Source organism: Chiloscyllium punctatum, chromosome 4 (genome assembly GCF_047496795.1).
Source record: "Chiloscyllium punctatum isolate Juve2018m chromosome 4, sChiPun1.3, whole genome shotgun sequence".
NCBI classification, from domain to species: domain Eukaryota; kingdom Metazoa; phylum Chordata; class Chondrichthyes; order Orectolobiformes; family Hemiscylliidae; genus Chiloscyllium; species Chiloscyllium punctatum.
In genome coordinates this window covers 50518280-50542971 of record NC_092742.1, presented here as the reverse complement: position 1 = coordinate 50542971, position 24692 = coordinate 50518280, and the positions used below count along the sequence as shown (strand labels likewise).

Here is a 24692-nt window from a genome sequence, read left to right as displayed (position 1 = left end):
CCCTAACCCAATCCTTACACCTCTGACACTTCAGTGTGAATCCTAAAATTAAACAGCCACACAACACTGGTCTTCGACAGGAATCCAAGTAATTCAGAGAACTGAAAACTAAGTCAATGAGTTAAGGATGATTTGTAAGTGTGATAAGTCCAACATGTAGCACTGGGGTTCACAGATGCATGAGATTTATGCATTAAAGTGATCCATGTGTACACAATGTACCAATCTTATTTACATAAATGATGTGTCCCATATCAAAACTTTAGACAATGATTGTACCCTCTGCACAAAAGAAGTACATTGAAAAAATGAAGGCTGAGTGGAGGCCTGTATGCAGTGTATGTGAGTGGGGAACAAAATATTATCATTAGGAAATCTTTTTCTGTTGGTTGAGGAGTTCATATTAGGGACATCATTATAGTTTATGAAGAAGTGGGATGTTTAGGAAGGATTTGAGGATGAATAATTTTAACCAGAGTGTTTAGGTTCTGGAACTCATTGCTTGAAAGGATGGTAGGACCAGAACTCCTCATAACATTTGACAAGTATTTTGATGTGCACTTGAAGGCTAGGCTCCTAGAATTAGAAAGTGGGATTGCGCTGGATGTCCACATGGCTCTCAGACACAGTAGGCCGAAAGACCATTTTCTATGCTCTAAATTTCATAACTGATTGTGAGGTACACATTTATTTCTTCTTTACCATATCTGTCTTTTAAACTAATCCTTTACTGAAGTCTGTGTTTTATTCTCTGTTTCTGCAAGTTTCTCCTCATTATTATTCTTTGTTGCTCTTTATTGTTCTTGCTCACCTATCCATCTTTGTCTGGTTTTCACTTTTCGGGTTGTGTCGTTGTTTGTGACCCTGTTACCACCACATTTACCCTATACTCTGACTGTAGTTTCTTGCCCTTTAACCTCCCCATCACTGTTCCTCCTCTCTTCCTATCTGGTCCTGTACACTCCACCCACTTCCCATCTCCCCCTCTATTTCTCTTTTCCACCACTCAATTTACTTGATTTATCTTGTCTCTTGATCTTTGTCATGTGTAGTATGATTTAAATTAAAAATATAATTCACGTCACATTGCCTCATCAGTTTGCTTCTTTCAAGTATACCTTTCGTTGTATTGTTGTGATTTTTTTTTGCTTGCCTGATATGGTTTTTGTTGGAGATGTTTCTAATCAACCTATTCAGGCACGTTATGGCATACCTCTGGAGCAGTTTAGACTTGAACCCAAGCCTTCTGACTCAGAGTTAGGGACACTACCACTTCACCACAAGAACCCCAGCATTTTTCTGGATCAGCTGGGACTTGAACCTAGGATGTCTGGCCCAGAGGTATGGGCAATGTCACTGTGCAACAAATGCCCTATAGTTTTGATTGTAGGTATTTTCTAATGAACCTCTTCACAAGTGTTATTACACGATTCTGAAGAAGGTGGGATTTGTTTTGAGTTTATATTTGGTTTTCTCCAACAATCTAAATACTGCTGATTTTGTCCTGTGGAGTTACAGCTGTAAGGAATTGTCACTACACTGCCTAATTTGACTTTGACATTTAGCTATCTGAGAGATGATGCTTCATCAGTCAGCTTCAATTAGATTCAAATCCAGATTCGATTAATCTAAAAGACTAGTAATCTACCCTGCATCACTGTTGCACCTAATTACATTGTTTCAATAATCAGTTTAATTTGTACACAAGTAGTCATTATTTTGTAATATAACTTTTTGATAAATGTGCTGTTATTGTACTTGCAATGTAAGTAATTTGATATTTATTTACAGATCCTAATTTTGTGCGCACTTTTCTGACAACATATCGTTCATTCTGCAAACCCCAAGAGCTGATGAACTTGTTAATAGAAAGGTAAATAATAAATTAAAATTTTAACTAGATCCTGTTTAAAAAAACACTATTAGGCGCCCTGTAAAATGTTGTCAAGAAAGATGCTTAAAAGATGGTGTAGTGTTTGTCAGTTGGCTTTTACAAAATCATAAATGTTGGTATGCATCATTGCCAGTACTTTTTTGTTAGGCTTTATTTTTAACTTTTGGAGTTTTACGTTTGTACTAAATTTTTTTTGCTAAACTTGTAATTTTTGTATTGTGTAGGTTTGAAATACCTGACCCAGAGCCCACTGAGGCAGATAAGCTCGCCAGAGAGAAGGGTGAACAGTCGATTAGTGCAGAACTGAAGCGGTTTCGTAAGGAGTACATTCAGCCAGTGCAACTCAGGTTTTCATTTACTTTTTTTAAATAGAGTCACAATTGGTACCTTGTGAAATCCTCTTTTACATTTCTTTTGCACCTTGCAAGCTAGGAATTTGGATATTGTACCCCATTTCCAAGTGGTTTGTATGTTTACTGTTCCAAAATATTAGCTGTGTTCAGCTACCCGTGAAAAGATGGGCCTTGATGTAAGGTTTTCAATGGCTCACCCAGAGTGGTTCGACGGTTACTGAACAGTTAGTTTTGGGCAATTTTACCGAGGTCATCAGAGGAGAGATCCTGACTTTGGGCTGCTAGGCAGCAAGGCTTTTCAGAGCAGGGAACAGAGACTTAATCCCATAAAGCTGCTGATACTGTAGGTTTGGAACTGTTAGGACTCAGCAGCACCTCCTCGATTTCTGCTGAGAGTAGGGGTTCAGGAGGAGCTCCAGGAACTGTTGGGGCTCAGATAAAGCCATTTCTTCTTAATAATTCAGTACCGCAGGGAGAAAAGATAAAGGATATGTGTGTGCGTGTGTATGAGTGATTTGAAAATGTAGAGTTTTCTTCCAGCCTCCACACACAAGTTATTTGGCAAGCATATGGAAGGCGTACAGAATTGATTCAGAAAATTCTTGAGTGTGCATTTCAGGGCACCTAGTTGAGTTCAGCATAAACAACAAAGAGCAACAAAAAGAAGTTTCCTTCTCCAGCTTTCACCTATACCAATATCTGAAGACAGCATTGAAAACCTATCACATTAAAGCATCAATAGTATTTTACATGCAAAAAATGTTTGGTGTAATCTCCAGTGAACTCTTTGTATTTCTTATTGTTGCATTTTCCTTGTTTCTGTTTTTCAGTGTAAGAGGTAAATTGGTGCAAATGTGTGCTTTTAAACTAACTGCAAGTTGTTAAACACTGTATGGTGTGACCTTTCTTAAGTGTCCATCTTGGTATCAACAAAACTGTTGTAAAATAAAGGAACAATGTTATAGTACGAGGTAGATTTGTCATGATGTTGTTGGGTAGACTCTTCCACAGGTTATGATTGCCATGTTTAGCTGCTTGTTGATAAAGATTCTGCTCCAAATGGGCGCAAACAGGTGACACAAGATGGTTGCAGCACATTTGATTGTTCAGTTTATAATTGTAGCTAGTACTTTCTGTTTAAAAGATTATTGTTAGTTGTAGAGCAGTGTGAAAGTTGTATATTAGATACAAGATATTTTTACTGATAAGCATCTAAACTTAAAGGGTATTGTGGTGTTTTATTATTTGGTTTAACAGCTTGTTTTCTTTTTTAGGGTGCTAAATGTGTTTCGACATTGGGTAGAACATCATTTCTATGACTTTGAGAGGGATAACATGCTACTTAATAGGTTGGAAGCATTTATTTCAAGTGTAAAAGGTGTGTATTATGGAAAATTAGATCTGTTAGAGGTTGGCTTTTTTTTTGGAAAAAGAGTTTCCGATGAATCTATGGTGTTTCATATCATTGCTGTAAATGTATTACTTCAATACTAATTTATTCAACTGAATTAATGTAGTATAAAAAACTCAATTTTTTGTCAATTTCCTATGATCTTTTCTGCCAGAACTTTTACATTAGTTGAAACTTCAATTTTCTTTGTTGGAATGCTTTTATTTTATGTTTTCCCTTTTCAAAAAAATCTATTTAAAGAATTTGTTTATATATTATATACAGTAATGCCCTGCCCTCCTGCAGTCCTATCTAAGTCCACCTATGTGTAAATCCACAACAATAGTATGAAATATCAACTCATTGTCAGAGTCATATCTTTGGACCTCTGACCCATTGTAAGGCTTAAATGTAAGAAGTTGAATATGTTGACTCATCTGTGGTGCCAGCAACCTGATTAAACCGAAGTGAGAAAATCAATCCATGCAAGTCTAAGTGTTAATGAATATTTAAACAATGCAGGCAGGATTTGTCCTTGCTACTTTATGCCTGATTGCTCAGGTTTGAAAATGTTTTTAAAATCTATATTCTGAATAATACAAGTTAATATTTTATTTTTCCAGGGAAAGCTATGAAAAAGTGGGTAGAATCTATTACAAAAATTATTAACCGCAAGAGACAAACTCAAGTAAATGGAATCAGTCATGCTATTACTTTTCCGGATCCACTACCTCAAATTGAATGGCATATTAGTCGGCCTGGGCAAATTGAGACATTCGATCTTATGACTCTTCATCCAATTGAAATAGCACGACAGCTTACACTTTTAGAATCCGACCTTTACAGGTAAAGTAGTAATTTAGCAAATGTAAAGGATCTCAGCTTCGGATTTTATTAAAATTCAGCACAAACGCTTTATACGGTTGTTGAAATATGAGATCCAAAAGATAATTACCAAATAATTTCCAGGACTACTTGAATAACAGTAATTTCCTGCATATTGGCATGCTCACATGTTAATGCAGTACTTCTTCAGTATTTAGTTGTCATCGAGACATACCAGTTACAAATTTTGGATTTGTATTTTTAAGTCTCTAAAAGTAGTATTAATGGTTTTGAGAATGTTTACTGAATTAGAAAATGTCAGAACAGTACAGGCTTGGGACATAACGTTAGGGTCTCATCCAGTGCTTCAATAGACCACCTCAAAATACTATGAAACAATTGAATTGAATTATCAGTTGCTTTAGTTTCATCTGGCAATTGATATTTGTAATTAGTAATAGTTAGAATCAAATCTCCCCTTAACTAATTTCAAATCTTCCATGATGTCCAAATAAATCAGGCTACACTTTTATAATACTATTCTTAATGACTAGCTTACTTTCAGAAGAGATATTAAAGTAAAATGGATTTAATAGGTTCCATGTCACTATTCAAAAAGTAAGGTTGATTTTTCCAATATTCTTGTCAACTATTTCTCACGTACAACATTAGTAATACAGTTCATGGATTATTCATCCCATTTATGGGACCTAGCTGTATGCATACTAGATGACAACAGTGATTACTTTTTTTTGCGAATGATATACTTTGAGACACCTTGAACATCATAAATGCAAGTTCATTATTTTAACTTTAGCAGTCTAGCCTGCTTGTTTAGTAAACTCCCTCGTTTGGTTAATGTCTGTTTTAGACATAACTGATGTGACTGACCTCACACATGACGTCTTGTATTTTTTTGGTCTCTCTCTCTCTCTCTCTCTCTCTCCAGGTAGTAGCAGGATGTCCTACTGACTTTGTCCCATTCAGTTAGTTGACAGCTTTTCAATGAAACTGGCTGTTTCCATTTGCCCCACCACCACCTGATCTATAGTTCTTGAGACCCAAATGCCATCTGCTCTTCTACGAATGATAGCACGATCTTGTTTTAATGATTCTGTGGTAAAACAATTGCCTTATTGCTTCTGTTTGAATTTTATTCTGAACAGTGATATTCATAAAATGAGTTAGACTTACTTCAATATATATCTTATTTGCATATCTTGATCTAGAAATTAAGAGTCTAATGATGACGATGAATCCATTGTTGATTGTTGGAAATATTCATCTGGTTCTCTAATGTCCTTTAGGGAAGGAAATTGCCATCCTTACCTGGTCTGCCTTACATGTGTCTCCGGACCACAAAAATATGCTTGACTCTTAACTGCCCTCTGGGTAATTAGGGATGGGCAAGAAATGCTGGTTTAGCCAGCTATGCTCTTATCCCGTAAATGAATAAACAAAAATGCCCAGTACATGAAGAAATAAAGAGGTCAGTCAGCTCAGTTGCTGGCTTATGGCGACTTTACCTTTTATGAACAAATAAATTCCTTTTGAATTAATAATTGTAAAACTCAATGAAGTGAGAATTCTAAATTTTTTTAAACATTCTTGCACTTAAATATCATTTTCTATAGATCCTAAAATGGCTCACCTATCATGGCATAAGTGATAAGATAATTGCTTAAAACTTGAATACTATTTGAGAGAAAAGATAAATAAAATTGAATACTTGTTTACATATAGTTTTATTCACTTGGTTGGGGGTCTCTGTTGTTTAGTTGGCTGTTTTGTAATGCAGATTGCTAATAATGTGGGTTCAATTCCCGCATTGGCTGAGGTCATCAGGAAGGATTCTCCTTCTCAACCCCTCCCCTCACCTGAGGCTTGCTGACCCGAAAGTTAAACCATCACCAGTCTGTCTCTAATGAGGGAGCAGCCCTATGGTCTGGTCAGACAATGTCAACTTTACCTTCCCTTTACCTTGTTCACCTTTTAGACATACTTTTCTTCCTGCAAGTAGTATGTTCAAAAATAATTTCTGCTAATTCAGTAGTGAACCCATATAATTTTAATGGCCTTTGTACAATTTTTACTTTGCAGAAGATGGTATTTGATTATAAGGTAGTCTCTTGCAATGTCAATTGACAGTAAAATGTAATAATCCATTTTAACAACACAGGTAATGTCAAAGTTTTTTTTAGATTAGATTAGATTACTTACAGTGTGGAAACAGGCCCTTCGGCCCTACAAGTCCACACCGCCCCGCCGAAGTGCAACCCACCCATACCCCTAACCTAACACTACGGGCAATTTAGCATGGCCAATTCACCTGACCTGCACATCTTTGGATTGTGGGAGGAAACCGGAGGAAACCCACGCAGACACGGGGAGAACGTGCAAACTCCACACAGACAGGCGGGAATTGAACCCAGGTCTCTGGTGCTGTGAGGCAACAGTGCTAACCACTGTGCCACCGTGCCGCCCTTGCAGTTCTGCATAATACTATTATATTTCAATTTTAAAAATCTTGCTTTCGTGATTATTGTTTCAAGTCAGATGTTTTCCCTGTTACATTGCTATGGGTAGAAGGGGGTTGAGATGCACTTCATGTCAGATATAATATGAGCTTAATGAGAAAGCTGAATGAATTCCAAATAGAGTGAAACATATAAAATGTATAAAAAGGGAACCATCAATAAAATAGTTGGTGGAATTATGTATTATTATTTCTGTAAGCAGTCTATATTTTTAAGAAAAGTGTGTTGACATAATGCAGAAGTGGTCAGCTTGCAGTCAAACATAGTGGGTTTGAGCCAAGTCTCTCCTATTATTTTATTTAATGATTATTTCCAATTGGGTCATTGGGGCCAGACAATAATTGTTCCAATTTTGTGCATGCATAACTTGTAAAATCAATGTTGACATAAATTGTCAATACTGAAACTCTATCCTTCTCTAGCAATTAAAATTATTTACTGTAATAATATTCAAGTGCTTTTGGATGTTTGTTTTTGAGACATCTGTAAAAATGAAAAATAATAGCCACGACCTAAATGTTTTAGTCTTTCAATAAAATTTGAGGAACTAAACTTTGTTCTCAGACCTACTGATAATTAGATGTGACTTTGTTCTAATGATTCTGGACAATGATTTTTAAAATCTCCAAATCAATATTCTCTATTTTGATTTCTTTTAACAGGGCTGTTCAACCATCTGAGCTCGTGGGAAGTGTCTGGACAAAAGAAAACAAAGAGTTAAATTCTCCAAATTTACTGAAAATGATTCGACATACAACAAACCTTACTCTGTGGTTTGAGAAGTAAGTAGAATGCTGATCTACTGTATACATGAATGTGACTGTGTTCCTGGAAAGTAACTGTTTAAAACCACAGGTTTGTAATATTACTTTCAGACCTGCATGTTTACAGCTTTGGTTTCTATGGTTCCATTAATTCCCACCTGAACCTAATCTGTTTTGTTAATGTCTTTATCACTTTGGGTTAATACTAAAGGAGTATGGTCTGTACAGGTGTCAGATCTCACGGTGGGAGAGCACTTTGGTGAAAGTGATCACAGCTGCCTCACATTTAGCATAGCCTTGGAGAGTGAAAGGAGCAGTTACCGAGGGAAGATATTTAATTGGGGAAAAGGAAATTATGACGCTATCAGACAGGAGTTGGGAAGTACAGACTGGGAGCAATTGTTCCACAGAAAGGGCACAGCAGACATGTGGAGACTATTTAAGGAGCAGTTGCGAGTGATGCACAAATTTGTTCCTCTGAGACAGGTAAGAAGGGGTAAGATTAAGGAACCTTGGATGACAAGAACAGAGGACCGTCTCATCAAAAGGAAGAAGGCAGCTTACATAAGGTGGAGGAAGCAAGGATTTAGCACAGCTTTGGAGGATTACAGGCTTGCTAGAAAGGAGCTCAGAAATGGACTGAGGAGAGCCAGGAGGGGGCACAAAAAAGGCAGGGCAAGAAGGATTAGGGAGAACCCAAAGGCGTTTTACTCCTACGTGAGGAATAAGAGAATGACCAGGGAGAAGGTAGAGCCGATCAGGGATAGCGGAGGGAACTCGTGCATGGAGTCTGAGCAGATAGGGGAAGCATTAAATGAGTTTTTTGTTTCAGTTTTCACCAAGGAAAGGGAACTTGTTGTAAATGAAAACTTTGAGGAGCTGGGATACAGTCTTGACCAGATCAAGATTGTTGAAGATGATGTGCTAGAAAGTTTGGAAAACATTAAGATTGATAAGTCCCCAGGGCCAGACCAGATTTATCCTAGGCTGCTCTGGGAAGCGAGAAAGGAAGTTGCTAAGCCACTGGCGAGGATATTTGCCTCCTCACTCTCCACGGGAGTCATACCAGAGGATTGGAAGGAGGCGAATGTTGTTCCACTTTTCAAGAAGGGTGATAGGGAAATTCATGGCAATTACAGACCAGTCAGTCTCACGTCTGTGGTCAGCAAAGTTGTGGAAAGAATTCTGCGGGATAGGATTTATGACTATTTGGAAAAGCATAGTGTGATTAAAGGCAGTCAGCAGGGCTTTGTGAGGGGCAGGTCATGCCTCACAAATCTTATTGAGTTCTTTGAGGAGGTGTCAAGACAAGTCGACAACGGTTGAGCAGTAGATATGTATATGAACTTCAGCAAGGCATTTGATAGGGTTCCCCCTGGTAGGTTCATTCATTAAGTCAGGAAGTATGGGATACAGGGAGATTTGGCTATCTGGTTCAGAATTGGCTGGCTTACAGAAGGCAGAGAGTGTTTGTAGATGAAAAGTATTCTGCCTGGAAGACAGTGTTGAGTGGGGTCCCGCAGGGCTCTGTTCTTGGGCCTCTGCTCTTTGTAGTTTTTATAAATGACTTGGATGACGAGGTTGAGGGGTGTGTTAGTAAGTTTGCAGATGACACAAAGGTTGGAGGTGTTGTCGATAGTATAGAAGGTTACTGCAGACTGCAGCGGGACATAGGCAGGATGCAGAGTTGGGCTGAGAAATGGCAGATGGCGTTCAATCTGGATAAATGCAAAGTGATTTATGCATTTTGGAAGGTTGAACTCGTATGCTGAATATAGGATTAAAGACAGGATTCTTGGCAATATGGAGGAACAGAGGGATGTGGGTGTACAAGTAGACAGATCCCTCAAAGTTGCCACCCAAGTGGATAGGGTTATTAAGAAAGCATATGGTGTCTTGGCTTTCATTAACAGGGGGATCGAGTTTAAGAGCCGCAAGGTTTTGCTGCAGCTCTACAAGTCCCTGGTGAGACCACACTTGGAATATTGTGTCCAGTTTTGGTCGCCCTACTGTAGGAAAGATACAGAGGCTATGGAGAGGGTGCAAAGAAGGTTTACCAGGATGCTGCCTGGACTGAAGGGCTTGCCTTATGAAGAAAGGTTGAATAAGCTCAGACGTTTCTCTCTGGAGAGAAGAAGGAAGAGAGGAGACCTGATCGAGGTGTACAAGATAATGAGAGGAATAGAATCAATAGCCAGAGACTTTGCCCCAGGGCAGGACTGACTAGTACGAGAAATCATAGTTCGAAGATATTAGGAGGAAGGTATAAAGGAGACATCAGAGTTAGGTTCTGTACGCAGAGACTTGTGAATGCATGGAATGCGTTGCCAGCTTAGGTGGTGGGAGCGAAGTCATTGGGGGCATTTAAGCGACTGCTGGACATGCACATGGATAGCAGAGAGTTGAGGGGTGCATAGGTTGTTACTATATTTTACATTAGGATTAAATCTCAGCACAACATTGTGGGCCTAAGGGCCTGTTCTGTGCTGTACTTTTCTATGTTCTATATTGTGTAAAAGACTAGACCAAACCCCCTCAAAATATATTAAGAAGATAGCCGTGACCCTAACTCTTCTTATTTTAAAGATAAGTATAAGACATTGCATTCCAGATGCAATTTGATTGGTCAAACTACTTGACTTTAAGCACTTTATTTTTACACTGTTAAAATACAGACAAAGTAACACTGAAGTAAAAGAATTGGCTTAACCATAACACTATTGAAATGCTAAAAGAACCCAAATATTCCAGTACAGTAACATCCCATAAATAAAGGCAAATTTGACAAAAGCAAATTCAGTAAATTAGATTGTCTCACATGCAATTCTAGCAGCAGGAAGAGAACCCCAGCTTTTAGCTGTAACCGAGAGGAATAAGAGGTTCCACATCCAATGTCAAGACCCCAGAAACTGCTGAAAGCTAAAATTAAAAATCCTGGTTGTGTGGGAGCTCGACCCCATCCATTCAAGCTGCTTCTGTTGTTCCAAGTTTTTAAAAAATTCCCAAGGCCTCTCAAGCTGTTTTCTTTATTGGCTGTGAGCACACTGATTGGTATCTCTGTCTCAACATTTCTTCATTAAAAAGACCAGAAGAAAATGCACCTCTGAAAGCTATGGTGTTATCACAATTGGCTAGAGTAGTTGAATCATTGATCGTCAATTAAGTGCTGTACCTTGACTCAACAGTGATGCTTTATGTGTCCTCTTGGGATAGGAAAGTAATTTGATTGAGCGTATTATCCTGAATCATTTTAATAAAAGTAAGAATATCTGGATGTTTATTGATGCAATGGTCCTATCAAAAAATTGCAGCCTTCCATGATTACGTTCAATCAGACTTTTTTTAAGGGAGCATTTCTTGTTCTTATGACAGTCCAACACAGAAAATGGTACAGCCGCTGGAAGAATTGAATAACTTTAACTTGGCTGGTTAAACGCCAGTTTTGTAATATTTTGTTCTGTTATATTGTCTGGCTTGACTTTTCTTTCTTGCCTTCTGCATTTCCACAGAAACTGGTTTTATGTTTGATAATTGGAAACATTTTTGGTGACATGTTGGGTTATGCAGGCTCCCTTTTAAACATCATTTCTAAAGTGTTAAGAATAAGACAGTAAAGAGACATAGGAGCCAAATTAAACTGCTCACTTTAAATTGCATCTATAGCCATAACCCTTTTAAAAACAAAAATTATCTTAGGCAATCCCTTGAGATTGAGGACGATTTGCTTTCGTTCGGGTTCAGAGGGTTCTGAAATGGTTGATCGATTCAATGTGCGATCTACAGACGTGTCACATGCAGGGAGGTAAATAGATAAATTGTTTGATGATTTGTGTGCTTTCTCCAGTGTCTGGACATTGCCTGAGTATATATCTGACAAATACTTTGTTTTTGGTGCCTTCACAAACTAACTTTCTCCATTTTGGTTGGATATGAGGCAATGATGGATGTTTAACCTGTTCAGGGTTATGCTTTGATGACATCTCTAAAATATCTTCATTCTCCTCCTGGGAGTCTCCTGTCATGACCACGTTTCAAGTCAAGTATTTCTGTTATAATCCCAGCTGATGGTACTACTAGACAAGTCAGACCATCGAATGAAACTTCACCTGACAGATTATTTGTCTTTATTTTAATAAACTTGGTGGTCATTCATTGTAGGTAGTTATGTAGGGCTACAGAGCTTTATTTAAACACCATGACAGAAATTTAATGTGCAAAAGAGAAAGAAGAATAATCTACATAGATATAAATCACAGTTAGAAAAATGTTAAATTTCCCACCAAAACAAAATTTCAATCTATTTCCCACCATCATCACTTTGTAGCAATTCATCGAGAAAATATATTTCCATGTCAAACTTCAAATTTGAGTTAATTGATTCTCCCTAGTTTGTTTCTTGTGAACTGTGAAGTTTTCTTACAATTATAATCATACACCTGAGAGCTTCTGATAACCAGCTGATTTCTAGCTTAATATTTCTGGACTGGAAGTTGCACAAATTAAACATTTCTATTGAGATAAATTATTGTTTGAACTGTTCTGGATGAAACTCTTCCTTGAAGAGAGGTTATATTTTCTTCTGACTCTAGTCAGGTCTCCTTAGAGTTCACATTGGAACTTTCAATCCTTGATTATTCCAATCTAAAGTCAAGCTAATGGCCTTCAGTGTTTCCTCCACTTGTCGTGAAACATTCAGTGTTAACATCTTAGGGGCTAATACTTTCTAATGCATACTAGATTTTCAAAACTAGGACTATCTGACCTAGTTTTTTCTTAAATCAACCCTTCACAAAAATAACCACACTCATGTACCACTATTTTGAAAATCTGACCTCTTAAAAAGGTAATATATACACATATAAATCTGTCACTTTTCAGCAGCTTATTCCATACTTTAGTGTTATGTATACAAACACCATGTCCTGCCCAGTGGGGCATTAAGGAGACTTAAGCCAGTAAGCCACTTTTTACCAAGAACTCAAAGTATGTGCTTTTTTTGGGATTCTGTTTCTCTACCATTGACAATGAATAACTTTAACCCAGTTGTGAGGTTTTATCTTATAGCTTTATTTTAAATGTAAGACTTCAATCAGTTATTGAGTAATGTAGACTAAGTTTCAAAGAACCAATCCACATATTTATTAGTACTGATCAGTTACAAGACCGTCCCAGGTAAAAGTTCGTTCCCATAGGCTTCAGAGAATTTAATAAGTTTATTAAGTTTATCACAATAAGTACAAAAGAATGATACTTAATTAAAGCTGTGATTTTCAGTCAATCCATTTTGGGACACCAGCTTACAATTTCTGGTTGACTGAAAGCATGTTATTTGTTCTGTTCTATTTTGTTGACTGGAGTTATTTTCCAACTCCTTACTTTACATTGGACTTCTAAGAGTTATGGCTCATTAGATTTTGCAAGTCACTGCCCATGTACATGATCAGGGGCGCCCTGAACTCGATTTGACTTACCTGTGCATGAACAGAACATGACCAATCTCAGATCGGCTAGGCAACGTGTGCCCAATTTATAGTTGGTCTCTTTAACAATAATGATCTTAATGATATCCCTTCTTACTACCACCTGACTGGTTCCTTAAAATATCAGCTGTTTATGGGATCAACCCTTTTAATTGCAGCTTGTCCTCCTTTGATTTCTACCTTCACAAATCTACAATGATAACAAGGCACCAGCAAAGTAAATTCTTGTCTGCTTGGAGAATACAACATTATCACATCCTAATTTGAAATCACACCAAATGTATATTTGATACATCCAAGTATTCTAGAGAATTCCAAATTTTAGATAAGAGAACCAATAGTTAAATGATAAGATTATTTTGTAAAGGCTATTATGGCCTTTTATTTTTCAGAGAAATTGGAGTCACATTACAGTACAGTTACAAGATCTGATTTTTAGTTTGTTAAAACTGTGTTTACAATGTTCACAAGATACAGAAAAATACACAAAGGTCAAAGTAACTATACAAACTTATTTACAAAACTTAAATTTAAAGTTTAAAGTATGTTAGTTACATACTTTTAACTATTTCTCATTTGAACCAAGTAATTTACAAACTTATTTAAAGATTTACAGAACCAAAAAATGATTTTATTTCCAAGTGATTTAACACTTTTTAGCCTGAGTTTCTGTTTGTTTGGGCTATAAAAATAAGTTCCAATATTTGTTTATTCGACCAAAGGGCATATGGAACATTGCATTTCACATGTAGGAACGCTTTCAAAGACAAAGAGCCAAATGATACCACTTCATTGACCACAATTAAAACGAATTCTTTACTTGCTGGATCAGATCAAAATTATTGTTAAAAAAAAACTCATTGCTATACACTCCTGACTCCATTGTGTGGATACTATTCATAGTTTTTAATAGGCTGAATAGACACTGTATTTGTGGGCCATGTAGTAGCCTCAGAAGTCACTTCATTCCCAGGCTGCTATTTTATCTATTTTGGTGAGATGATGTTTTAAATAATGATTTTAGCATTCCAAGTAAATAACTGGCTAAATTTGGGGATCATCTATTCCTGTCTCCAAGTGTGAAATACATGATATTACTTTGTTTATTTATTGTGCCAAAAGAAAATTGTGTATCTTTTGCCCTGTTTTAGATTTCAGAAGAATGTCAATTCTTGAAGCTGACAATTGCAGACATTATGCACGTGACACATTCCTAAGATGATTATCCAGCAGATAACTATCTAAAGCACCAGTTAGTGTTGCACGTTGATAGTGAAGATTGTGTGAGGTAGAGTTAGAAGTCATTAACTTCCACTGGAAAGAGGATGTAATTATAGTGTAGATATCACATTTTTAAAGCAGAAAATTTGACAGGGAGTGAGGACAGAGATAACAGTTTTTCATAATTAATACATGTTCACAAAGCAAATTTACTTTTTAGGTTTACAATTTGTAACTGAAATGGGGAACAGTCTTAGCATAAAGCCAAAACTAGTCTTGGGGAGTGTTTTCCAATAAGGAAGGATGCAGCACATCTAATTTTGGGTACTGAACAAGGAAGTTACCAGAAGAGAAATGATGACCATAGACTTATAAGGTTGGAATTGGAAACTAGTAGGAATAGTTCAAAATAAAGGTGCTGAATCAAAAAATATTGAATTGGAAAAGCACATCCTGCTCAGCAAGTCAACTTAATGTGAAACACAAAGCCAAATGACTTTCTAGTTGTACTCATGTATATATTCAACTTTTGAGGCCAAGATTTTGTCAAGTAAGAATCCATTGTATGCAAGTATTCTTCTTTATCCTCTTCCATTTTGTTGCTATTGTCACTGGACTAATAATGCAGAGACCCAGGTAACATGCTAGCGACAGAGGTTCTCATCTATGTCTGGTCTGGTCTGTGTGACTGCAGACCCACATCAATGTGGTTGACTCTCAACCACCCTCTGAAATGACACAAAAAGATATTCAGTTGTATCAACCCATTTAAAAAATCTCACGATAGGATTAAAATCAAGCAAGCCATCTGGCATCAACATAGGCACCGGAATGACAATGATAACCTCAGCCCTGCTAACTCTGCAAGTTCTCCTTACCAACATCTGGGGGCTAGTGCTAAAATTGGGTGAGCTGTTCCACATGCAGAAACCGCCTGATGTAGTCCCTGAAGACCCTGACAACATGATCACTACCCTGGGTATGTCATGTGCCACCAGTGTAGAGTCAGGAGGGAGAGCCCTGGAAGTTCTCACCAACACCTTTCCAAGGGCACTTGGAGGTGGGCAACAAATGCTGGCCCAGCCAGTGATCTCGTTTTCAATAAATGAATATTTTTTAAAAAGCTGCGAACAGTACCTCAGCTGATTATAAGAGTTGCAAAGTCAGAAACTGTTCCTGTCAGCCCTGTCTCCACGTTGAGCACAAAAGGACTCAAAATATTTTTATTACTCTGTGCAGACCAGAGGAGCTGACTATTCACCTTTGAACGAGCAGGTTTGCACTAGGACAAGTTGATTTTGACAATGAAGATGGCAAGTAAAAAAAAGTTGGAATTTTTTGGCAAAAGTCAAGATGGACTTTTAGACAAGATTGACTATTAACTGAGTATATATGGTAATCAGGGACCTCTATTTACTATCTTTACAACACTTGACTTGCCCCGTTTGGAAAATCTCTAGTTTTAATAACTAATTACACCTGCAGTACAGTATAGAAAACAGATGAGATTGATGTGTTTTTCAGCAAGACACATATTGAACAGTTTGGCAGTATTAATTTTTTGACACAACACTTTTCATGTTTTCTACTTGTGAATATTTTTTTTTTCCCTTCTGTAGGTGTATTGTAGAAGCAGAAAATTTTGAGGAGAGAGTAGCAGTTTTAAGTCGAATTATAGAGATCTTGCAAGTTTTCCAGGAACTCAACAATTTTAATGGTGTCCTGGAAATTGTCAGTACAGTAAACTCTGTGCCAGTTTATAGGCTGGATCACACTTTTGAGGTGAGTGTTTTACATGGACTGTTTTAGTTTTGCACCTCCTGATCAACTAATATTTGCAGTTATTTCTATTCAAGTAAAAAGCACTGTTCATTTTTAAATATAACTGTCAAAGTCAATTTATCAGCTGCTATTTGAATATTCAATTAATATATGTTAGGCAGTTAATCATCTTATTTGTAATTGACCTATATGGAATAAATCTGAATCTTTCATCCAGTATGTACAACAATGACCAATTATAGTTTGAACCTGTATATAAAATGTAATTATAATAACAGATCAATTAACAGCTACTTGGAGAAAGGTGCACAATTCAGAAAATGCTTTCTGTTGATTTTGTTCTTCCTGCTTAGTAATATTCACCATTATTTGTCAATGATTTAAAAGATGGTGATGCTAAGGTGATTTTTTTTTAATTTGTGTTTTAATTTAAGTGTAATGTAATCTTAATGTAAGTGTTTTCCTTTATTTTTCTTCTTCGTCCCTTCCTCCTTCCTACCCTTGCCCAATACTATACAACATTATATCTAACAGCTTGAGGTAGGGAGAGGCGGGGGGAGTTTAAATAAGAGAAAATGTTTTCAGAAGTTCCGAATTTTAGCTGGGATTGTGTTGTTGTGTCATGCACATCCTCCTTCATATGATTTAAAAGAATAATGTAGCCAGTTACTTCTGCCTGGTTGAGGTTCTCACTTGATAGCATCTGATGTGCACATAGTTAAAAACTTCTTTGAATGACACTGAGTCAGTTTGTAGTTTGTGATGATGTGGTGTCCCTCTTTTTTTGTTCCTGATTTTGTCTTTACAATGTGTGTAAATTTAAGAGTGGTCAGTGTTTCACAGAATGGAGAGAAATTTGTGGATTTTAAACTGACTGAGATTAAACACAGTCAGATTAAAAATTGTCATTGAAACAGGCTATTTGGCTCAACTAGTACACGTCAAAATAGATGATTTACTCAAGCCTTCTCCCACCTTTACTAATCTAACTCCAATCATTGTAACCCTCTAATCCGCTTTCTTTTCATGTGGTGGTCTAACTTTGAATGGAACTATTATATTCACCTCTACTAGCAAAATCATGTAAGGGAAAGAAATTTTTTCTGGATGTCTTGGTTATTATTTTATATTGTTAGCTTCTCGCTACAAGAGAAACATTACTTTATCAAAATCTTTCATGATGTTGAAATCTTATCCTCTTTTTACGATAAAAGAGACCAGCCTGTTGATCCTTTTCTGATTCAAATACTCTCACCCTTTTAGTATGATCCCTATAAATCATCTCTGTACACTCTCCAGTGTGTTTCTATCCTTTCTACAACAGGGAAAACAGAATTATACACCATACCCTGTGTGGTCGAGGCAACGTTGGAGACAGGTTTAACATAACCTCCTTACTTTTCAATGCTGTCCCTCTAAAAATAAGATCAGATGAATGGTTTACTTTTTGTTTTTTTTACCTTGTTGACTTGTCGCATAACTTTGTGATCAGTGTGTTTGTATTCTGAGATTCCTTATCTCCTCTACCTACCTTGACTTGCAAATTCCAAGTAACAAGTTACATCCTTATTCTTCCTATAAAAATTTGTGACGATGCATTTATTTGTTGAAACTTTATATACCAATTATTTGCCAATTTTGCAACTTTATTAATGACTTTATCTTATAATCCATTTTGAAAGTGAATGTACACCAACTTAATTGCATTATCGTCATCAACCCCCCCTCCCCCCCCCCCCCCCCCCCATTATCTCACCAAAAGATGCACAAACATATTAGTTATGCATGATCTAGTTTCAACAAATCTGTGTTGACTTTCCTTAATTAATCTACATTTGTTCAAGTGTCTGTAATTATTTTGCTTTATTATTTTTAAAAGCTTTTCCAACACTGAGGTTAAACTAACTACCCTGTTTTCGGTTTATCTTATGTCCTTTTATGAATTAAAAACAACCTATCCTCTTTTCTTGTTTGACAAATGTGAATCCTGTATGAAAAATCAGAGTGCAATGTCAGAGATGCTGTTATTAATAAGAAAATGCAAACAAACTACTCTTAATTCAAATAAATGTTGAATTTCTATCATAACTGTCAGTTTTAAAGGAATTTGACTTCTCAGTATTTTTTTAAAATCTAGCACTTGATTTCTTTAAACTACATTGTAGCACCTTTTATTACATATTTTACATAGGCATTGCCTGAGAGAAAGAAAAAAGTTTTAGAAGAAGCAGTGGACCTAAGTCAAGACCACTTCAAGAAGTACCTAGCTAAACTTAAGTCAATAAATCCACCTTGTGTGCCTTTCTTTGGTAGGTAATACAACTAATTATCAATTTAGTATTTTGATGTGATTTAACAATGTATTATGCATTATACCTGCTTCTGTAGTGCATTGGTAAATGACTGCACATTATTTCCATTAGCTACGTTACATATATAATATATATAAAAACTTGTACAGAATGTCAAGTTGGTTGTTACCCAGTCTTTTTTTCTCGCTAACTTAGTTTGCACTTTTTATAATTAATTCATAACAATAAAGTCAGTGACTTGCTTATTTTATAATTTGGAGGAGCTGGTGTTGGACTCAGGTGGACAAAGTTAAAAATCATACAGTACCAGGTTATAGTCCAAAGAATTTATTTAGAACCACTAGCTTTCGAAGTGCTGCTCTTTCATCAGGTGGTTGTGGAGCAGGACCATAAGAGACAGAATTTATAGCAAAAGGTTACAGTATCATGCAACTGAAATATATTAAGCACTTAAAATCTTTCACATTTTAGAATGGTTTTCCTATTTTCAGTTTGTTATTATGTAAATCCCAGAACTCCTTTTAAGTCACATTCTCAAGATAACTTTAGGTTTTCTAACAAAATGTGTCATCTCAGCTTAGACAGTGCATTAAAGGTGTGAGGTTAAAGTAACTCTGTGTCCTAATCTTGAGTCAGACTGGTTTTATTTCAAAAGTGGGATTTACAGAATCTTATATGGATTGACTGGAGGTTATGCATTTTTTGAGCAAAATAAAATTCTGCAAATACAGATTAGTCCCATAAACGTATGTGTGTGCGTGTCGGAGAGACAGAGTCAGTGTGAGTGCATGTGAGAGAGAGTGTGTACGTGTGTGTGTAAGCTTGATAAAGAATGTGTGTGAGACATGCCCTGAGGCATAGTACATTGGCGAGACAGAGTAGACACTATGATAATGGTTGAATGTACACCGCACAACAATCACCAAGCAAGGGTGTTCCCTCCCAGTCAGGGAATACTTCAGCGGCCTGGGACATTCTCCAGGATAAGCAATAATGCAAAGTGGCCAAGCAGAGGCAAATAGCCAAATTCAGTACCCATGAGGATGGTTTCAACCGGGACCTTGGGTTCATGTCACGCTATAGATGACCCCACTGCATTATATGCGCTCTCTCATAGGCACACATACACGCCCCACAATCACACCCACGAACACACCCTCTCACAGGCTTGTACTCCATCACACTCACACACATACTTTACCATGCATACACACACACTCTCACATTCACTCACACTCACATAGACACTCTGTCTCTCCTGCATGCACACACATATAAGTTTATGGATTGAATGTGTACTTGAAGAATTATATTTTATTTTGTTCAAAAAATACAGAACGTACAGTCATAAGGTCATAGAGATGTACAGCACAGGTACAGACCCTTTGGTCTAACTTGTCCACGCCAACTAGATATCCCAACCTGATCTAGTCCCATTTGCCAGTGCTTGGCCCATATCCCTCCAAACATTTCCTATTCAAATACCCATCCAGATGCCTTTTAAATGTTGCAATTGTACCACCTCCACCACTTCCTCTGGCAGCTCATTCCATACTCGCACCACCCTGTGCTTGAAAATGCTGCTCCTTAGGCCCCTTCTCTATTTTTCTCCTCTCACACTAAGCTTATGCCCTCTGGTTCTAGACTCCTCGACCCCAGGGAAATACTTTGTTTATCCTATCCATGTGCCTCATGATTTTATAAACCTCTATAAGGTCACCCCTCAGCCTTCGACACGCCAGGTAAAACACCCTGAGCCTATTCAGCATTTCCCTATATGTAAATTCCTCCAACCCTGGCAACATCCTTGTAAATCTTTTCTGAACCCTTTCAAGTTTCACAACATCCAATAGGAAGGAGACCAGAATAGCAAGCAATGTTCCAAAAGTGGCCTAGCCAATGTCCTGTAAGGCCGCAACATGACCTCCCAATCCTATACTCAATGCTCTGGCCATTAAAGGAAAACATACCAAATGCAGCCTTCACTATCCTATCTACCTGTGACTCTCTCAAGGAGCTATTAACCTGATTCCAAGTTCTCTCCCTAGGACCTTACCATTAAATTTGTAAATCCTGCTAAGATTTGATTTTCCAAAATGCAGCACATCACATTTATCGAAATTAAACTCCATCTGCCGCTCCTCAGCCCATTGGCCCACCTGATCAGGATCCCGTTGTAATCTGAGGTAACCATCTTCGCTGCCCACTACATTTCCAATTTTTGTGTCATTTGCAAACTTATTAACTATGTCTCCTATGTTCACATCCACATCATTTATATACATGACGAAAAATAGTGGATCCAGCACTGATCCTTGTGGCACTCCACTGGTCACAGGCCTCCAGTCTGAAACACAACCGTCCACCACACCCTCTATCTTCTACCTTCGAGCCAGTTCTGTATCCAAATGGCTAGTTCTCCATGTATTCCATGAGATCTAATCTTGCTAACCAGTCTCCCATGGGGAACCTTGTCGAACACCTGAATGAAGTCCATATATATCATGTCTACTGCTTTGCTCTCATCAATCCTCTTTGTTACTTTTTCAAAAAACTCGATCAAGTTTGTGAGACATGATTTTCCACGCACAAAGCCATGTTGACTATCCCAAATCAGTCCTCACCTTTCCAAACATGTCCTTCAGAATTCGCTCCAACAACTTGCCCACCACTGAAGTCAAGGCTCACTAGTCTATAGTTCCCTGGCTTGTCCTTACCACCTTTTGTTAAATAATGGTACCACGTTAGCCAACCTCCAGTCTTCTGGCACCTCACCTGTGACTATCGATGATACGAATATCTCAAGGGGCCCAGCAATCACTTCCCCAGCTTCCCACTTTTATGCGTTTCAAGACACTCAGAACTTCTTTCTGTGTAATGTGGATGTTTTTCAAAATGTCAGCATCTGTTTCCCACATTCTATATCTTGCATGTCCTTCTCCATAGTAAACACTGATGCAAAATACTCATTTAGTATCTCCCTGATCTCCTGTGGTTCCACACATTGGTTGCCTTGCTGATCTTTGCCCTGCTCGCCCTATTCACTCCATAGTTACCCTTTTATCCTTAATGTATTTGTAAAAACTATTTGGATTCTCCTTAATTCTATTTGCCAAAGCTATCTCATGTCCCCTTTTTGCCCTCCTGATTTCCCTCTTAAGTATACTCCTTCTTTTATACTCTTCTAAGGATTCACTCGATCTCTCCTGTCTATACCTGACATATGCTTCCTCCTTTTTCTTAACTAAACCCTCAATTCCTCTAGTCACCCACCATTCCCTACCCTACCAGCCTTCCCTTTCACCCTGACAGGAATATACTGTCTCTGGACTCTTGTTATCTCATTCCTGAAGGCTTTCCATTTTCCAGCTGTCCCTTTACATGCGAACATCTGCACCAATCAGCTTTGGAAAGTTCTTGTCTCATACCATCAAAATTAGCCTTCGTCCAATTTAGAACTTCAACTTTTAGATCTGGACCATCCTTTTGCATCACTATTTTAAAACTAAAGGAATTATGTTTGCCGGCCCCAAAGTGCTCTCCCACCGACACCTGAGTCACCTGCCCTGCCTTCTATCCCAAGAGTAGGTCAAGTTTTGCATCTCCTTTAGTAGGTACATCAACATACTAACTTAGAAAATGTTCTTGTACACTCATAACAAGTTCCTCTCCATCTAAACCCTTAACACTATGGTAGACCCAGTCTGTGTTTGGAAAGTTAAAATCCCCTGCCATAACCACCGTATTATTGTTTGGGATAAATGAAATCTCCTTAAAAATTTGTTTTTCAATTTCCTGCTGACTATTAGGGTGTCTATATTATTTCTGAGTTCCACCCAAATAACCTCCCAGGATGTATTTCCAGGAATATTCTCCCCCATACACTAGCTCCTCAGCCACGCATTCGTCTGTGCTGTCCTCCTATTCCTACCCTCACTAGCTCGTATCACTAGGAGTAATCCAGATATTACTAACCTCGAGAACCTCATTTTTAAATTCCTGCCTAACTTTCTATATTCTCCCTTCAGAAGCTCATCCTTTTCTCTTCCTATGTCATTGGTACCAATATGTACAATGCCCTCCTGCTGGTCCCTCTCTCCTTTGAGAACATTCGGCACTCTCTCTGAGACACAGTTAATTCATGTAAGATTCTGTAAATCCCAATTCAGAAATTGAACCAGTCTGTCTCAAGATTGGGACACAGACAGACTTTATCCTTACACCTTTATACATCGTCTGAGCTGAGATGACACATTTTGTTAGAAAATCTGAAGTTATCTTGAGAATGTGATTTCAAAGGAGTACTGGGATTTACATAATAACAAACCAAAACTAGGAAAACCATTCAAAAAGGTGAGACTTAATATCAGTTTTTTAATATATTTCAACCGCATTATACTGTAATCTTTTGCTAGAAATTCTGTGTCATATGGTCCTGCTCCACAACCACCTACAGTCATAGAGATGTACAGCATGGAAACAGATCCTTCGGTCCAACCTGTCCATGCCGACCAGATATCCCAACCCAATCTAGTCCCACCTGCCAGCACCCGGCCCATATCCCTCCAAACCCTTCCTATTCATATACCCATCCAAATGCCTCTTAAATGTTGCAATTGTACCAGCCTCCACCACATCCTCTGGCAGCTCATTCCATACACGTACCATCCTCTGTGAGAAAAAGTTGCCCCTTAGGTCTCTTTTATATCTTTCCCCTCTCACCCTAAACCCTCTAGTTCTGGACTCCCTGGCCCTAGGGAAAAGACTTTGCCTATTTATCCTATTAATGCCCCTCATAATTTTGTAAGCCTAAGCGCTTCAAAAGGTGTTGCTTCTAAATAAGTTTATTTTATAATTAGTTAAGTATATTGGAGATAAGTTTTAAGACCAATGTTTATGAATTGTTTCTGATCAAAGGTATTTACTTGACAAATATTCTGAAGACTGAAGTGGGGAATCCAGATTTTCTAAAACGATGCGGGAAAGAACTAATAAATTTTAGCAAACGAAGGAAAGTAGCTGAAATCACGGGCGAAATTCAACAGTATCAGAATCAGCCCTACTGCCTACAAGTGGAGACTGACTTAAAGGTAGTTATTTTGGTGCTTCTTTCATAAAGTTCATCCTTTATTACCAGTTTTAGAATGAGTTTTTTACATAGTTCATAAAGTCATTAAAGATCTGTTTGTGTTAATGCATAGAAATTCTTTGAAAATCTGAATCCTATGGAAAACAGAAATGAAAAAGAGTTTACAGACTATTTGTTCAACAAATCATTGGTAATTGAACCACGAAACTGCAAACAGCCACCACGCTTTGTAAGTTGCCCATAATTTTGATTTTGTTTTAGTAGTCGCATTAGTTAAGGAGAAAAACATCAGTAAATTTGCGTTCATTTGAAGGTATTGGCTTAAAGTTGATAAGTATGTCACTTAGTTTTACATTTAAACATTATTGCTTAATTCACTTTTTTAAAATATAGCAATGTAGAAAATAGGTGCAGGAAAAAATAAGTGGAGTATTTGGCCTTCGATCCTACCTTGTTCTTGCTTTCTCCCCATAGCATTTGGGGTGGCATGGTAGCTCAGTGGTTAGCATTGCTGCCTCACAGCACTAGGGACCCAGGTTCGATTCCAGCCTCTGGTGACTGTCGGTGTGGAGTTGGTTCATTCTCCCCGTGTCTAAGTTGGTTTCCTGCAGGTGCTTTAGCTTCCTCCCACAGTCCAAGGATGTGCAGGTCAGGCGAATTGGCTGTGCTAAATTGGCCATAGTGTTAGGTGCATTAGTCAGAGGGAAATGGTCTGGGTGGGTTACTCTTCGGAGGGTTTAATCCGTTTGGCCCTGAGAACTATATCCAAACCCTTTTTAAAAACATTCAATGTTTTGGCCTTGACTGCTTTCTACGGTAGAGAATTCCACAGAGTATTAGAGTCATTTGTACGGAAACACTCTTCGATCCAACTCATTCATGCTGACCAAGTTTCCCAAACTAAACTAGTCCAACTTGCCTGCATTTGGCCCATATCCCCTCAACCTTTCCTATTCATGTACCTGTCCAAATGGCTTTTAAATGTTGTAACTGTACCTCCATCCGCCACTTCCTCTGGCAATTCATTCTACATACAAGCCATGCA

General features: G+C 37.7%; 1 protein-coding gene across 2 annotated transcripts in view; it reads left to right on the top strand.

Annotated features, from left to right (window-relative positions):
• Positions 1-24692, top strand: part of sos2 (son of sevenless homolog 2 (Drosophila)) — a 98275-nt gene that overhangs the window by 57623 nt on the left and 15960 nt on the right. For both annotated transcript variants that reach the window (XM_072568665.1, XM_072568664.1), the window contains exons 11-19: positions 1792-1873; positions 2119-2241; positions 3522-3625; positions 4261-4483; positions 7662-7781; positions 16084-16246; positions 18438-18555; positions 23476-23648; positions 23760-23876. In XM_072568665.1, coding sequence (XP_072424766.1) covers positions 1792-1873; positions 2119-2241; positions 3522-3625; positions 4261-4483; positions 7662-7781; positions 16084-16246; positions 18438-18555; positions 23476-23648; positions 23760-23876 — 1223 coding nt within the window. The remainder of the gene's footprint in view (positions 1-1791; positions 1874-2118; positions 2242-3521; positions 3626-4260; positions 4484-7661; positions 7782-16083; positions 16247-18437; positions 18556-23475; positions 23649-23759; positions 23877-24692) is intronic.